General features: G+C 53.9%; 1 protein-coding gene across 10 annotated transcripts in view; it reads left to right on the top strand.

Annotated features, from left to right (window-relative positions):
• Positions 1-11,338, top strand: part of FAM169BP (Protein FAM169B) — a 69,693-nt gene extending 58,355 nt beyond the window's left edge. For 4 of the 10 annotated variants that reach the window (XM_089311119.1, XM_089311123.1, XM_051822980.3 and 1 more), the window contains one exon: positions 8,224-11,338. In XM_089311119.1, the coding sequence (XP_089167245.1) occupies positions 8,224-8,273 (50 nt within the window). In that variant the 3' untranslated portion in view covers positions 8,274-11,338. Of the gene's footprint in view, positions 1-1,423; positions 1,663-3,660; positions 3,756-8,223 lie in introns of those variants that run through there. The other 6 variants (XM_089311122.1, XM_089311121.1, XM_089311116.1 and 3 more) reach the window with 4 other exon arrangements.
• Positions 11,339-15,385: the final 4,047 nt, after the last annotated feature.

Raw genomic sequence — 15,385 nt, 5'->3', positions numbered from 1 at the left:
CAGAGAGAGCGAGCGAGCCACAGACTCCTATCTGCTAGTTCTTCCCCCAAGTATCTGCAATGGCTAGGATTGAGCCAGGCTAAAGCCGGGAGCCACACACTCAACCCAGGTCTTCCACCTGAGCCATCACCTGCTGCCTTCCAGGGTCTGCATGAGCAGGAAGCTGGGATCCGGAGCTGGAGCCAGGAAGTGAACCCAGCTGTGTGCAGAGGGAGGCAGGGGTCCCAAGTGCTGTGCTCACGGCTGGGCCAGGCGCCAGCTCCAGCTTTGCCATCTCAGTGGCAGCGTCAAAGATGGCGGGTGGTGGTGCTGTTTATTTCCCTGTTGACAGACAGGCAGGCTGTCTTCAGTTTGGGATTGTTCCAGACGGTCCCTGTGGTGTTTGTGAGGGGGAAGAACAGGGCCTCAGTGGCAGGTCCCAAAGGGAGGAAGGGCTGGGATGCCCAGGAAGTAGCCAGGGGGGACCCAGAGGCGCTGGTTTCAGGGTTTCCAAACTGCGTCTGACAGGCCGTGCTCTTTGCCTTTGTCTGCAGGAGGGAGGGGCTGCCCTGCGGGGCCTCTCTCGGGGACTGGGTGCAGGCTGGGGCTGCAGGCGGGGCGTTGGGTGGAAGCTGTGGGGGCTCTCCCAGGTTCACTGCCTGTAATTAAAATGCTGGCCTGTCTTCCCTCCTATCAGTGTCAGAGCCAACTCTGCAGCTGCAGGTGGCTCATTAGGTGCCCGGCATTGCCTCCTCTTGGGGACTGATTTCCTCGGGCGATGACAGGCCAGAGCGCCTTGGAGCTTATTGATGATGATGGCGATAGGTTTGGTGGCTGCGCTATGTTTTGGGCTCTGTGGATCTTTACAGATGAGTGAGTGACAGGGAGCGGCCGTGGCAGGATCCTAATGAGGTGGCGGAGGACCCCAAGTTAGGAATCAGGGATGCCAGATGGGGGCCTGCCCAGCCTGTGGGTTTTCCAAGTGTCAGAGATGAGGCCGCGGCCCTTGTGCCTGGAGCTGGCTGTTCCCTGGCTGGAAGGGAAAGAGAAGAGACCATGTGTAGGAATGCAGGCACCACATGCCCAGAGTGGGGAGGGCCTCTTGGCCTAACAGTGGAGAGACACGGATGGCTTTCTCCGGAGAAACCCAAGGGGGTTGTCCCTGAGTAAGCACCAGTGGGGTCTAGCCTGGTGACACTGAGCTGGGAGTCGGAGGCGAAACCCTCCACCTTGATTCACTCAGGCTTGGGACTTTCACAGAGAACATTTCAGAAGCACATTTGAGTCCTTGAAGAAAGCAGGGTCGTCAGTAGAACTAGGATGTGATTACATTAGTAAGACTGTAACTTTTAAATGAAAGTGGTTCTAAGTTAGGGTCTGTTCACTTCCTGTGTAACTCACGGCGTTCCAGATGTCACCCACGCCTCCTGTCTCCATCTTCCAGGGCCCCCGGCAGGGTTATACCTCGCGCAGGAGCTCCTGGGCTTCATCCTGCAGCCGCTTGTCAGTCAGTGCTGGCAGGTGCTGCAAATGCACTCAAAGGTGAGCGTGGGTACCCCGCCGGGTCCTGCTTTCCAGGCTGCTCCTGGCTTGGTGGAAATTAGCGGCTTGGAGCTCCCACGCCAGGCGGTGCTACAGATTCCCCAGGCATCTTGCCAGGCTCCTTAGGCTTGGCCATTAATTAGGCAGGGGTTCTCGCATTGCCCCTGTGTCCCTCGTGTCCCTTCACTTCCAAGTGCTCCTTGGAGAGTTCCCTGTGCCGTGGGGGGTGGATCTCTGAGCCAGGAGCCAGGGCCAGCCCTGAGCTTTCTGCTCTAAATAGGCATGGATGCTTCGACACCTTTCAAGGGGAGTTAACTTCTGCTCCTGGCAGATGGTTTAAAATCTGGTTTTGAAGTAGCCTCATTTGTGGACTGGGTCTTAGAAGGTTTGCTCAGTGCTGGCTGTTTGACAACATCTGTGGCTTTTAATGGTCCTGAACCCATTTACAGAGTATTTGCATCTTTCTGGAGAAGGAGTTTGTGGGCAATTGTCTCCTACCCTCAGTTGCAAATGGAACCCATGAAACTGGACCCCCGGGACCTGACTTCCACGCAGTGTGATTTCCCAGGCTGCTCGTGCCTCAACTTCCCTCATGGGAAGGAATGTGGCGGATGTGTCACCGCTGTATGCTCTTTGCCGAGATGTCGCTGGAGGCAGGAAATAGCTGCAGCCTGCTGTAGGAATCTGTTTCTACTCTGTACATCATGGTTTCACGTTCTTTCTCCAGGTGGATTTTTAATGGATTCAGTTGTCATCCGTAGGGAAAATTCTTTTCCATTTACACTGAAGTTTTTCAAAGCAGAGGGATTGTACAGAAAACATGTGAAAAATTTGAGATGGGGAGGTGGGTCCCTTTCTGAGATTGCAGCTTTAAGCTCGTTTCAGCGTGCTCTGCTGTATTGTCCGTTGTACAGTCTGGCAGCGAGCACTGTTTGGTTACAGAGCCCAATGCTGGGACAAGCACAGAAACCCGGCCTGCTGGGCGGCTGCCTAGTGCTGCTCTTTGACAGGTTGTGTGGCTCCCTCTAGTGGCCCTGATCATCTGTTGCAGACCTGGGTGGTAACAGGTGCTACTTTTCACTTAGCTGTATCTGGTTCTCCAGACACGTAAGCTTCCGAGTCAGTGTGTTCATTGCTTACAACTTACTGAATCTTGACTGTTTAGGAATAAAACTGAGGCAAACATTTGATAGCTTTTAGCTTGCTTTAGTCTATATTCCATAAAAATGTCAGGAAAATGGAAAATCGGTAGCGGCTTATTTACTTCATTCTCCCATTCATTCGCTCACCCATGCATTCGTGTTTTCCTCATTTGTTCATCTGATCACTGCAGTGGACAAGTGCCCACTCCAGGCACTGCTGTGGGTAAGGACACGGTGCTGAGTCAGGCTGACCAAGCCTCTTGGTCCCACAGACCCCACCACGACAGAGAGAATTAAAGTGTTCAGGAATCTGTGAGAACTTACAATTAAATTTTGCCAAGCCACATTTTGCTAATAAATTCAGTTCTGTAACTATGATAAAATTTTACTTGTATATAGATAATAGCCAAGTAATATTTATTCTCCAGCAGAAAAAAAGTTACATGTGTATTTTCAGCGCAAGCGCAGAACTGTGTATTTTTTTGCCATAGGAATCTGAACACCACACCCACATGGATTTGTGGGTGTGGGATGGGGAGGCACACAGCAGGGCCGAAAGTCGCCCCTTTCCACACTGGTACAGGTTTGATAGGAGAGGGAGGGAGAGCCGCACCTGTGAGCACCCTAGTGAGCAACAAGAAGGGCCTGGGCCTGCAACTGGAGACTCAGGCCAGCGGCCGCCCGAGTGGCTGGGAGAGCAGATCCTGCTCCAGCTCAGACAGGCTTCCGTGGGATCACCACCTCTCCTTCCTGACAGCTGGGCTCCAGCTCAGACAGGCTTCCGTGGGATCACCACCTCTCCCTCCTGACAGCTGGTGGGCCATCCTGTCCCCTCAAGGGCACCCTCGCAGCCGTCAAAGTGATGGTCATGGAGATGGAACGGGGTTGGGGCCGTCAGTAGATTTGGGAAGGCCCCCATGGCTTACTGAGTGGTCTGTTGCCCCGCCCTGTGCGTGACGCCTGTCTGCTTCTCCTGTTCTCTCCCTGGGGGAGGCAGTGTGCACAGGAAATCCAAAGGAAGACCCAAGTTGTGGTAGGCAGACTTCCCAGGAGGATGGAGCCGGACGGTCTGCCACTGGACAAGGCCATGAGGTAGGGTGACGTGGGCTATCCTGTGAGCTGCCTTTTCTCTGAGTGACTGCCTTGCCCAGGGGAGGGCTGTGTGTGCAGAAGCCTTGGGCTTGGACGTTCAGCAACCCTCGGCTGTAAGCTAGGCATGCTCGAACAAAGCCAAAACAAAACAGGAAACACAGGAGAATCAGCCCGAAGCTTGGATTGTTAAAGAATTGTTGAAAAATCTGAATTTCGGATTCTGCCACGAGCCAGTGTCTTTGCAAACAGAGCAAAGGCAAGACAAATTTGTCTTTATTCCCTCCCGGCCTCTCAGCCCCAGGCTGCTAGATATCTGGCTTTAGGCTTTAGAATAATGCAGAGGGGTCACAGAGTGAAATCCTGGGGCAGGGTGCTCGCTGAGCGTGGCATGTAGAATCAGGTTTCTGTTGTGGAGCTGCGTTCTGGGCGCGGGTGCTCCCTGCACGGTCCCAGGAGCCTGCTGTCGCTCGGTGGTTCTGAAGCCTGGCCGGGCGCCGGCCCCCACGTGTCGTGGTGGCAGCGCCCTCCCCTGCTGTGGAAGTCTTTGCTCTTGGATCCTGGGGGAGTCTGCTGTCACTTTCAACTCCTAGGCTTACAAGTGCACATCGTGGGTGACGGTTGCTTATTTGGAAGGAGGGCTGTCTTGGGGTACAGGAGCCCACCCTGAGGTGTAAAACCTCCCAGTGAGTGTAGAGCGGCTGTAGGAGGTGCTGCACACACGCCACCAGCTCCCACCAGGCAGAGATCGCTCCCTTGCTTCGGGTCACGATGGGAGCCCAGCCGCCTGCTGACCCCAGCAGGCCACCGAACGCAGCAGGTTTCACCTGGCCTCTCCCCCATCCCCGACTTTCCTTCAAGGGTGGGGAACGTCCAGCCCCCAGGTCAGATAAAGCCCGCAAGATTACCTGGTCCGGCCCAGCCAAGGCAACCACAGGCGGGACTTGAAATTCAGTCTGTCTATAGCAGCCTGTGGTTCAGTTGATTATTTTGTGGCCCATGAATAGTGTCATAAATATCCAAACGGTGCTTGGCAGAAGAAAGATTGCCCGCCCCTGAGACCTTGAAACCTGGAGGAGGCAGAAGGCGTCCTGTGTTCCTGCTGATGCCTCACGTACGCGGACCCTGCAGCACTGTCGGTTACACCACAGTGTTTGGGAAGAAGGAAGGGGTAGGGCCATGGCCAGCACAGACCAGTTGTGTTTGGGATGTCATTAGTTCATGAACCGGCGATGCAGAGCCTTGGGGGCCCAGGCCGCCAGCGGGGGCTCTTGATCCTGCCCTCCGACCTCCCGAGGCTGGGCCATCCTCCTCTCCACCCAGTAGACTCATGCTCACATGGACAAGCATGGCTCCCCCTGGCTGCCTGGGGCCCCCAGCCTGGCTTCTCCGATCTGAGTCTCAGCATGACAGAGTGGGAGGCTGAGCCAGGCCAGGCCCTGAGTGTCCAGCCCAGACTGCCCGGGGTGGCCATGTTATAGCATTGGTTCCTTTCCGATTTCAGGAGAGGACCTGTGGAAACTGGATGACACAAAGAAGGTGCAAGATGGTGATGAGACGGAGGCAGGGCAGGCTCCCCGGGAGGGCCGGTGAGGCTGAGCTGGAGGAGGAGGAGGTGGCCAGGATCCTGGCAGGGGCAGGGACATCTCAGCAGATGCACACACAGCCCAGCTCCCGACTCCACAGGCAGGGGTTGGTCCTGGCTCCCTGGGACCGGGTCCGAGAGCCTGTGCACCGCGAACGGGATGCGGTCCTGGCTGCGCTTTCTGCGGGGATCTAGATGAGGCCTGCAGGCTCTGGGAGGCCTGAGAAGGAGCCTCACTGGGCAGGTGGCGCTGTCGGGGGCAGAACTGCCTTTGCTCAGGCTCCTTCCTGGCAGCTTGGAGGCGTCAGAGGCCCAACCGGAAACCTCCTGTGGCTTCTGTCCCCAAGGCCTCTGTGTGAGTCTCAGGAGGACTGCAAGTGTGTCCCCACGCGGACCTCTCTCCTTGGCACAAGTCAGCTCAGAGGGGCTGCACCTTCCCTCTGCCTGCCGCAGGGGTTCTTCTCGGGGTCAGCCCTGACATGGCCCTGAGTGTGCAGGGCCTCAGAGGGCCCTGGGGAGACAGGTGCCTCTCCCATGGGGCTTCGGCCACAGCCATTCCCCCGCCCCTGATGTTCCCTTCGACGTGTGATGTGTGCTGTGGATATTGTGCCATTTAGACCAATCACTGGTGTTTGCATTTACTTGAAAATTCACTGGCAAAAGCGTCTCAGTAGTGTCTTTGCTCAAGGACATGTAAACCGACCACACAGGGTGAGAGAGGAGCTTCTGGGCCTCAGAGAGCCCCCGCCCTGCGGCAGCTGCAGTCAGTGTCCCTGTGAGGCCGGGTGCAGGGGTCAGCCCTACAGCTTGTGTGAGTGTGGCGTGTTCGTTAAATCAGTTTTATCATCTCTGTATCTCTGTGTTCCTGCCTGTTACTTTTTAAGAGTTCTTTGGAGACGCAATTTGCAAACCATAAAATTCACTCAAAGCCCATAACTCAGTGATTTTGTAGTGCATTTAGATTCACACAACCACCAGCACCCCGGGCGCACAGGAGGAAGCCCCGTGCCGGTTGGCACGTTCTCCCTCTCACTCAGACTGGGCCCCAGGCACCCCCGATCCCATTCTCTGCAGCTCTGTCAGAGGTCCCTGCAGCCGGCTCCGTGAGCACAGCCCGGGGTCTCCGAGGCCTATCGCTGTGCACACGTGTCGGAACTCCTTTCCTTTTGTTGCTGAATGACACCTCCCCGTAGGTTCAGGGCATTTCTGCAGGCACCAGTGGACAGGCCTCGGGTCGATTCCAGCGTCCGACCGTTGTCGGTGAGGCTGCTGGACTTTGACACGTGAGGACAGGCCTTTGTCTTGGGTTACACCCGGGAGTGGGATTCCTCGGAACTCCGTACCGCACCTCTGGAGCAACTGACAGGTTTCTTCTCATAGTGGCTACACGCCTCTGCGTCCCCACGAGCTGCGTGTGAGCAAGGATTCCAGTTTCCCGCCATCCCATCCGACGCTTGTTACTATCCCTTGTCTCAGTCGTATGTCGTTGCGGTTTTGATTTGTGTGTCGGGGCTGAGGATGCTGGCCACCTTTTCCTGTGCTTGGTGGCGCTCTTCCATGTCTTTGGAGAGAGATCCATTGCTATCCTTTGTCCATTTTTAACTGGGAGATCTTCCTGTCATTGAGTTGTGACAGTTCTTTACGTATTGTGGGTACACATCCTCCAGTGCATGCCATTCTGTGGGTCGCCCTCTTCACTTTCTTGCTGTCCTTTGAAGGACAGATGTTTTAAATTTTGGCAAACTCCTCTTGGCTTGCTTTCTGGTTGCTGGTGTTTTCTGGGCTGTGGTGCTAATGGCTGTGTTCCTTTCATCGCCACCACTGGGGAGAAAGCCGTTCACTCCAGAATGAACATAGAAACCCCCACGAAGAAGTTGTTACTTTCAGAGGGTTGTCCTTGCATCCCCAGTCCTCAGCTGAGGTCCCTGTCCCGAGGCCCCCTAGGGCCACTCTGCCCTGCTCAGTGGTGTGGACAGCATTGGGGGAATCCACTGTGAGCGTGCAGGACGCGGCCTGGTGGCGTGGTGAGCACCCACTGCTGTGCCCTGGGCCTCCAGCAGGTTTTCCTTCTGGGAGTGGGGCTTGAGCCTGTACACGTGTCCCTTAGTGTCTGTGGGGAATTGGTTCCAGGGCCCACTGAAAAACCAGGCTCCTCGGACGCCATTCCCTTATAGGAAATGGTATGGTATTTGTAGAGAACCTACACTGTATACCTGTATACCTGGAGTCATGTCCAGATGACTTCCAACACCTGGTACAAGCTCATTGCTGTGTCAGTGGTTGTCACAGAGTCTCGTGTGGGGAATAAGAAAGTACAGACAGCCGTCCTGGGCCTCACCACGTAGCCCAGCATCTGGTTGGTTCAGTGTGCAGAGGCAGAACCTGAGGACGTGGAGGGCTGCCCACCTTTTGCTCCAGGAGGTCTTCCAACCAGCCCTTCAGCTCCGTGAAGGCAGGAATCCACTGGCTGCACAGGCCTTAGAGGGCCACCAGCTACAAGACAGTGTTTTTGAAAGATTTTTTTATTTATTCGAAAGGCAGAGTTAGAGACAGAGAGGCCTTCCATCCTCCGGTTCACTCTCCAAATGGCTGCAACAGCTGGGTCTGGGCCAGGCTGAAGCCAGGAGCTTCATCCAGGTCTCCCATGTGGGTGCAGAGGCCCAAGCACTTGGGCTGTTTTCCACTGCTTTCCAGGTGCATTAGCAGGGAGCTGCATGGGAAGTGTAGCAGCCAGGACTTGAACCTGTGCCCAAATGGGATCCTGGCACTGCAGGCAGAGGCCGAGCCTGCTGTGCCACAGCACCGGCCTGCAAGGCAGTTTTAAAATACCCATTTTCTGCAAGAGGCCATCTCAAATGTCTGAATTTGATTTCGTTCTCTCTCTAGGGGAAGAATCTTCAGCGAAGGTGTCCAGTGTCCATGCTGAGAAGCCGTGAACTGAATTCCTTAGCTGCGTTCCCCTTCCCCTGGCTGCTTCATTTCACACCAGATATGAGGGCTCTTCACAGAGTTCATGGGAGATGTGTATTATGAGAAAACTATGTGTGCATTCAGACACTTTTGCACCCAAATAAACTTGTCCCAACTTCTTACAGCATGCCCGAAGATGCCAGCACTGTGATGTAGCGTGTAAAGCCACCTCCTGCAGTGCCAGCATCCCACATGGCCTCCAGTTCAAGTCCCAGCTGCTCTACTTCTGTTACAGCTCTCTGCCATGACCTGGGAAGGCAGTGGACGATGGACCAAGTGCTTGGGCCCCTGCACCCACACGGGAGATCCAGAACAAGCTCTTGGCTCCTGGCTTTGTACGGCCCAGCTCCAGCCATTGTGGCCATTTAAGGAGTGAACCAGCAGATGGAAGACGAGTCTCTCTTTGTCTCTCTGTAACTCTGCCTTTGAAATAAATAAATAAATCTTAAAAAAATGCCTGAAGAGGGTCTAGTGTCAGGCACTAGGAAAGACAAGACATGGTTTGGAAAGAGTCACATGGCTTCTGCTAAAATTGCAACAAGAGAGCTTGTCCTCTTTTCAGCACAGCTGTTGTTGCTGGAACCACGGCTGTGAAGATGGTTTGGTGCCCTCCCAAGAGCTGGGTACAGGTATAGTTGGTGACTACCAGGCTGGTGAGCTGATCTGTTCTGAACTTGGCTGCCTGCAGGTGATGGGGTCATCGCTCAAGATCTGAGTAGAGGGGCTTCAGCAGTGATGGGGCATGAAAGGAACCCCTGGCGTGGAGAGTCGCAGGATCCTCTCCTGGTGATGGAGATCTGTCTCCGTGACTGGCTGCAGGCAGGGCCTGGCTGTTCTCATGAGTCTGGCAAGTCACATCCCCAAACTGGAGAACAGTGAGGAGTTCTGATGGACAGGAATCGGCCCCCCTCAAAGTACAGCTCAGGGAGCAGATAATTGGTTCAGGCAGGTGTCGGGTTGGAAAGGCTGAAGGACAGGAGATGATGCCATAGCTTCTAACTTTGTCTCCACTACCTGGGGACAAGAAGAGTTTCTAGAACATTGAAAGAAATATGCACCATGTCACCACTTTCAAAGAGAGGAATTGTCCAGTGGTGTCCACTTTGAAAATGTTAGAAACCAGTGTGGATCTGATTATCGCTGGGGACTTCCTGTCCTAGTTCTGTTCTGACCTTTTCTTCCTAAACAAGGGCAGATGGCAGCTACACATGCAGCCCATGACCCTATGGAATTGGACTTGTTTTTTGGGAAGAGTCCAATGTTTGTGGCTGTGGCAGCCACTTACATGGCCTTGTAGGTGTCAGCTGAGAAGTGGCCCTATAGAGAAATCGCTGGTGTTGCTGCTGTTACATTCAGACAGACCTACATACTACTCTGTCCCTGAGCTCCACATGTCTCCTGCAGACTTCAGATTTGGCACCCCAGGGCAGGTGTTTGGCCTGACAATTAAGATGCCAGTTAGGATACTTGTGTCTGTCTCGAAGTACCTGGGTGTGGTTCCCAGCCTCTGCTCCCAGCTTCCTGCTGATGCAGAGCCTTGGAAGTGTGGTGCTGGCTGAAGTACTTGGGTTCCTGCCACCCACATAGGAGACCCAGATTGTATCCTGGCTCTTGGCTTTAGCCTGGCCTGGTTCAGCTAGAACTTTTTGGAGGGCTGGACCAGCAGATGGGAGTTATCTCACTCTGTCTCTGTTTCTTAAATTAAAAAAAAGTTTGACACCCCAGTGAGCAAAGTGCCCCAGCGCTACACTGAGCTAGCTTCAGAGTGATTCAGCCGGAACTTTGCCTGTTGTAATAGCCTGAAAGCGGCGGGCTGTCTTTAGTGAGAACAAAAGACACGGTTCACATTATAGGGCAAATATTATTACTTGGCATTCTGTATGTTTATACAAGAGAAATGTAACTATTTGAGTTCCTTATTGAATTTGTTTTGTAGCAATTAAGGATACTATATTTTGGAAGATGTTTGGAAATTATGTAATTCTTGAGTAGGACTTTTTTCAAAACTAAAAATAGAAAAAATGGAGCAAGAACAAAAAGCAAATTTATTGTGAAGCATGGTTGGAAGAATGGTGAAATCTTTGATGCTTTACAGAAAGTTTATGGGGCAATGACCCAAAGGAACTGGCAGTTTACAAATTGATAATTTGTTTTCAGGAGGGATGAGTTTTGAAGATGAAGGCCACAGTGGGAAACCATCTGTATGAAACTGAGGAAAAAAACTTAATCTCATTTGTGCTCTAGTTGAAGATGACCAGCAGTTAACAGCAGGAACAGTAGTTAACACCATGGACATCTTAATGGTGCAGCTTACACAATCCTGACTGAAAAATTAAAGCGCAGCAAAGTTTCTCACTGGGTGCCAAAACCATTGGCCCAGAGCAGTTGCAGACGAGAGCAGAGCTTCCCATGGGGGTTTCCAACAAGTGGGGGGACCAAGGTCCTGAAGCATTTCTTCTGAGAATCGTAACGGGAGATGAAACCTGGCTTTACCAGTATGATCCTGAAGATGGAGCACAACCAAAACAGTGGCTACCAAGAGGTGGGCGTGGTGCAGCCAGAACAAAGGCAGGCTGGTCAAGAGCAAAGGTCAAGAGCAAAGGTCATGGCGGCTCATTGACTTTCCAGAGGGCCAAGAACTGATGATACCTGCTCATCAGACGAGAGCTCTGAGAGGATGACCCAAAGCCTTCGCAGGAAAATGCCCAGGAAAGCTTGCCAGAGAGTCCTTGTCCACATGACAGTGCCCCTGCTCCTGGATCTCATCAAGCAGCGGCAATTCTGTGAACACTTCTGAGTCGTTAGACCTACAATTTACGGTCCTGACCTGGCTCCTTCTGACTTCCTTTGGCCTAGCCTTTAAAGGGAACCCGTTTTTCTTCTGTTAACATTTCAGAGAACCCTGCATGGGCATAGTTTGGTTCCCAGGATGTTCACTTTACAGATGGTCTAAAAGGCTGTTAGCGTTGCATACAAAAGTGTCTTGAACTTGACAGAGCTCATGTTGAGAAATAAAGGTGTTTAAATTTTTTATTCTTATAGTTTTAAAGTTGGGGAGAGCGAGCGAGCGAGCTCTCATCCTCTAGTTTACTGCCCCAGTTCCCACACAGCTAAGACTGGGCTGGGTTGAAGTTGGGAGATGGGAACCCAGTCCCGGTCTCCCATGTGTGTAGCAGGAACTCACGTACTTGAGCCATCATCACTGCTTAGAAGCTCAAATCAGGAGCCAGGGCTGGAAATCACACCCACTTTTTTGTAATTCCTCTTTCCATGAACCTTTAGACGTTTCCAGCTGTCACTGTTACAGAGCAAGAGACAGAGGGGCTGCATCCAGAGCTGAAGCCATGGTGGTATAGTTGTGCAACCGTCACAAGTCGGGACCCACCCATTCGAGCTGGGCTTGGCGCTGGGAAAGCCCTGTGTTGTTTTTAACATTGGATGAGACACAACTTAAAAAGGGCAATTTCGGCCGGCGTCATGGCTCACTAGGGTAATCCTCTGCCTGCGGTGCCAGCACCCCGGGTTCTAGTCCTGGTTGGGGCGCTGGGTACTAGTCCTGGTTGCTCCTCTTCCAGTTCAGCTCTCTGCTGTGGCCTGGGAGGGCAGCAGAGGATGGCCCAAGTGCTTGGGCCCTGCACCCGTATGGGAGACTGGGAGGAAGCACCTGGCTCCTGGCTTCGGATCCGCGCAGCACCGGCCGTAGCGGCCATTTGGGGAGTGAACCAACGGAAGGAAGATCTTTCTCTCTGTCTCTCTCACTGTCTAACTCTGCTTGGCCAAAAAGGGGGGGGGGGCAATTTCTTTTTCTATCAGAAAAACCCTGCAAATAGAACCACCGAGTACTTCTCTGAAGGTGTTTTATGCCTGCTGACTCCACCTAATGACATTGGCTCATCTTTTGGACCCCCCTTCCCACCAAAGCCATCTTCAGGCTTTCTAGAAGGCTACCCTTGTAGCACAGGATGTGCATGATGCGTGGACAGGGTGCAGAGCCTGCGGCTGGAGGCACCCACTTGCTGGATGCTGCACAGCACGTGGGCACCCAGCAGGTGGCTCCCGTGGTCCTTGGTGCTTGGATGCTCTTGGCGGGTCACCTCCTTGGAGTGGACTGAAGCAGAATCTTTGCCGACACAGGAATTGCTCAGCTGATGCTCCTCCCCTCTTGGTTTTTGAGTTATATAGTTGGGGTGTTTTAATTTAAGGACTGTTTGCTGGGTTGTTCTGGGAACACCAGAAGTAAAATCCATCTCATGTAATGCACACATTATAACAACTAGGTGCATTTATTCACGAACATCTGTATAAGCTGAATTTACGCATGCTACATAAACAAGTCTGCAGGGAACACAGTGAGCCCTGCAGGAGGGAGTGGTGTGCTTCCCTGGCGAGCTGGTGCCAGCCACAGCTGCCTGTCACTACCCCTTCCCCAGTGCCTTGTCTTGAGGGGATAGGGGAAGGTGCATGTGAATTTAGAAAAAGAAATCCGATCCCAGAATGCTATCCTTTGAAAACAACAATTCTGTTTCTGTATTAGAAAATAAATTTCCATAAAAATCCCAAATGCTTTAAGAAGTTTGAGAAACAGTGTGTCACATTTTCCTGAAACCTTTTCTGCTTCCTGGGTGCCCGTGGAGCTGGAACATGGCACCCAGGGAGGCCTCCCAGGGAGGAGCTAGGTGTCCCCAGGCTGCTGCTGGCCCTGGGTGGAGCAGCAAATGGCCATGATGGGCATGGGGTTTGACTCGCCGCGCCCCATGATCTCATCAGGGATGCCTGGCCGTTTCCTAAAAAGATGCCACCCTGCTCCCTTCCTGAACGCTCAGACACAGGGATTAGGCAGACCCCATTGAGTTTCATCCCAGCCGCGTTTGCAGTGGCCTGCAGTCTGGACTTGCTGGGTTATTTTTGGAGATCCAGCAGCTTCTGCGTGGGGAGACCACGCTCACTTGGGTTGCCACCTTCCCTGCTGCAAAACCTGGATTGTGCACCTGCCTGCCTGGGGGTCAGAGTTCTTGCCTGCTCCCGAGAGCCTCCCTTCAGACATCTCTGGGCATGCAGTGACACTCAGGACCCACACATGCCCTTGCTGACAGGAGGTGAGCCCGGGAGATGGCTCTGTCCACCACCTTTCCTACGGGGCCAGATTGGCAGGGGATCCACGGTGCTTTTTGACAGGTAATATTGGGTCAGTTACTCCACAGCTGAAAGCCCTGTAAGCCTTGCCCCAGCTGGCCCCTATGAGGGCGCCAGGGATGGTGCTGAGGGTGGCTGTCTTGGATCTATGGAAGGGCCATCCACAACCATTATTGTACGGCCTGCCCTCCTTGTCTGTGTTCAAAATCTGCACTGAAAATATTCCAAGGAAATCGTGCCCATACCTAACATAAATAGACTGTCCTTGTCTATTCCCCGACCAGTGGGTATCACAACTGTTTAGTGGCATTAGTTACGATGATTTAAAGTTCATGGGAGGATGTGTGCAGGTTGCATGCGAATGCTGCATCATTTCATGTAAGGAACTTGAGGTCAGCTGACAGTCTTCTGAACCAGTCCCCCGGACGCCAAGGGACACCTGTATTTAGTTTTGACTTTGCCCAGTTCACCCTAGGAGTACAAAATTAGGACTTGATTTTCCTGTATGGAGCTTCGTCTCTGGAGTGTTCATCCTGGCTGCTGGCAGAAAATGTCGTCTTGTGGATTCCAGATACTTCCTGATCTACCCAAAGCAGGATTTTCCCTGGCGCCTCTTTTTCCCTGAGGTCTACTCCTATGGGCGGGGCCATGGTGGAGAGGGGACGTCTGCTCTTGGCCTGGGCTGACGCCAGCTAACATGGATGATTGTCCCATCCCAGCGCTGGATTCAGTGTTGGCAACAAGAGCTGAGCTGGTGGCTTCCCCACCTGCACTCCTGCCATGTGGCCCCCGGTGGCATCTGCTGACACTTCCTTGCTTCCCAGCCTGGATGTGACACTGCAGCTTCAGCTCCTATCTGCCTGTAGGACCCCACTGAGGACACTGCTGTGAGGATGCCCCTGGCACTTCCATGCCCAAGCTCTGGGGCTCAGGCCACTCTTGGGGGCCTTTCCTTCTCTGAGCAGGGCAGGTAGGACACATCTCCCTCCTGCTCTGGGGTCTCCAGGTGCACTTGGGAGTCTCCATCAGCCCCTAAGAGAGAGCCTGGCTCTGTGGACTTCACAGCTAGTCACTGTTTGCCTGGCATGCCCTGAGACCATCCCGTAGGCCCAGCAAGCTGCTCTCCACATCGAGTCCCTTAGGCAGGCTTCTTGACAGGTTGTCACAGCTGTCACCTCCTATGGGGGTGTTTGGGAGACCTTGTCTCTCACTGGACCGCTGCTCAGCTTGGAGTGGGTCTGGGGGAGGCCCGGCTTGAGGGGAGTGCCCTGGGCTAGTGGGGCTGAGTCCACGGAGGCGTCGCTGCCACCCTGGAGCTGTGGCGACATGTGGGTGTGGCAGGCACGGCCCTGCCCTTGGGAACTTTGTGCCAGCGCAGGGAGCAGCCCCTACAAGAAGCACGGGGCCTGGGCCCGGGTACGTTCTGGTTTTAACGTCAGCACTGGGACTTAAGGAGTGCCGGGGAAGGGGCACTCTGGGAGAGTGCGCATAGAGGACCCCACGGGAGACAAAGAAAGAATAGAGAGACTCCTCCCCCACTGCATGTCTCCAGGGCCCAGCCCTGGGGGCAGCCAGGGACATGAGTGGGAGGACTGGGTGTGCGGAGGAGTGGGGACAGAGAACCTGGAGCCTGCCCGGTGCGGTGGCATTCCTGCAGTGTGGGATCCCCCAGGGAGGAGCCCCAAGCAGGCTGGGCTGGGCACACCCCCAGGGTAGCTTCTAGGTTTTTGTTCCAGCAGTGTAGGGTGTGCAGGGGCAGAGCTGGGGTCCCAGGTGGCTCCCGGTGGGATCAGGGAGGCTTGCCTGCCCTTGGGGCAGATCTTGCCCCATGCTGCCCAGAGGTCACTGCAACACCCCTGTCGTTAGATGTGTCCTCATCCATCCAGACCTGTCGCCTAAACAGTGCAGCATCAACACTGCCGTACTAACTGTATCGTAGATGCAG

The sequence above is a fragment of the Oryctolagus cuniculus genome, chromosome 12, assembly GCF_051225735.1.
Source record: "Oryctolagus cuniculus isolate XC-2025 breed Fujian yellow rabbit chromosome 12, ASM5122573v1, whole genome shotgun sequence".
NCBI lineage: Eukaryota > Metazoa > Chordata > Mammalia > Lagomorpha > Leporidae > Oryctolagus > Oryctolagus cuniculus.
Note: the sequence above shows the minus strand (reverse complement) of the source record. Positions and strands in the feature narration are given on the sequence as shown.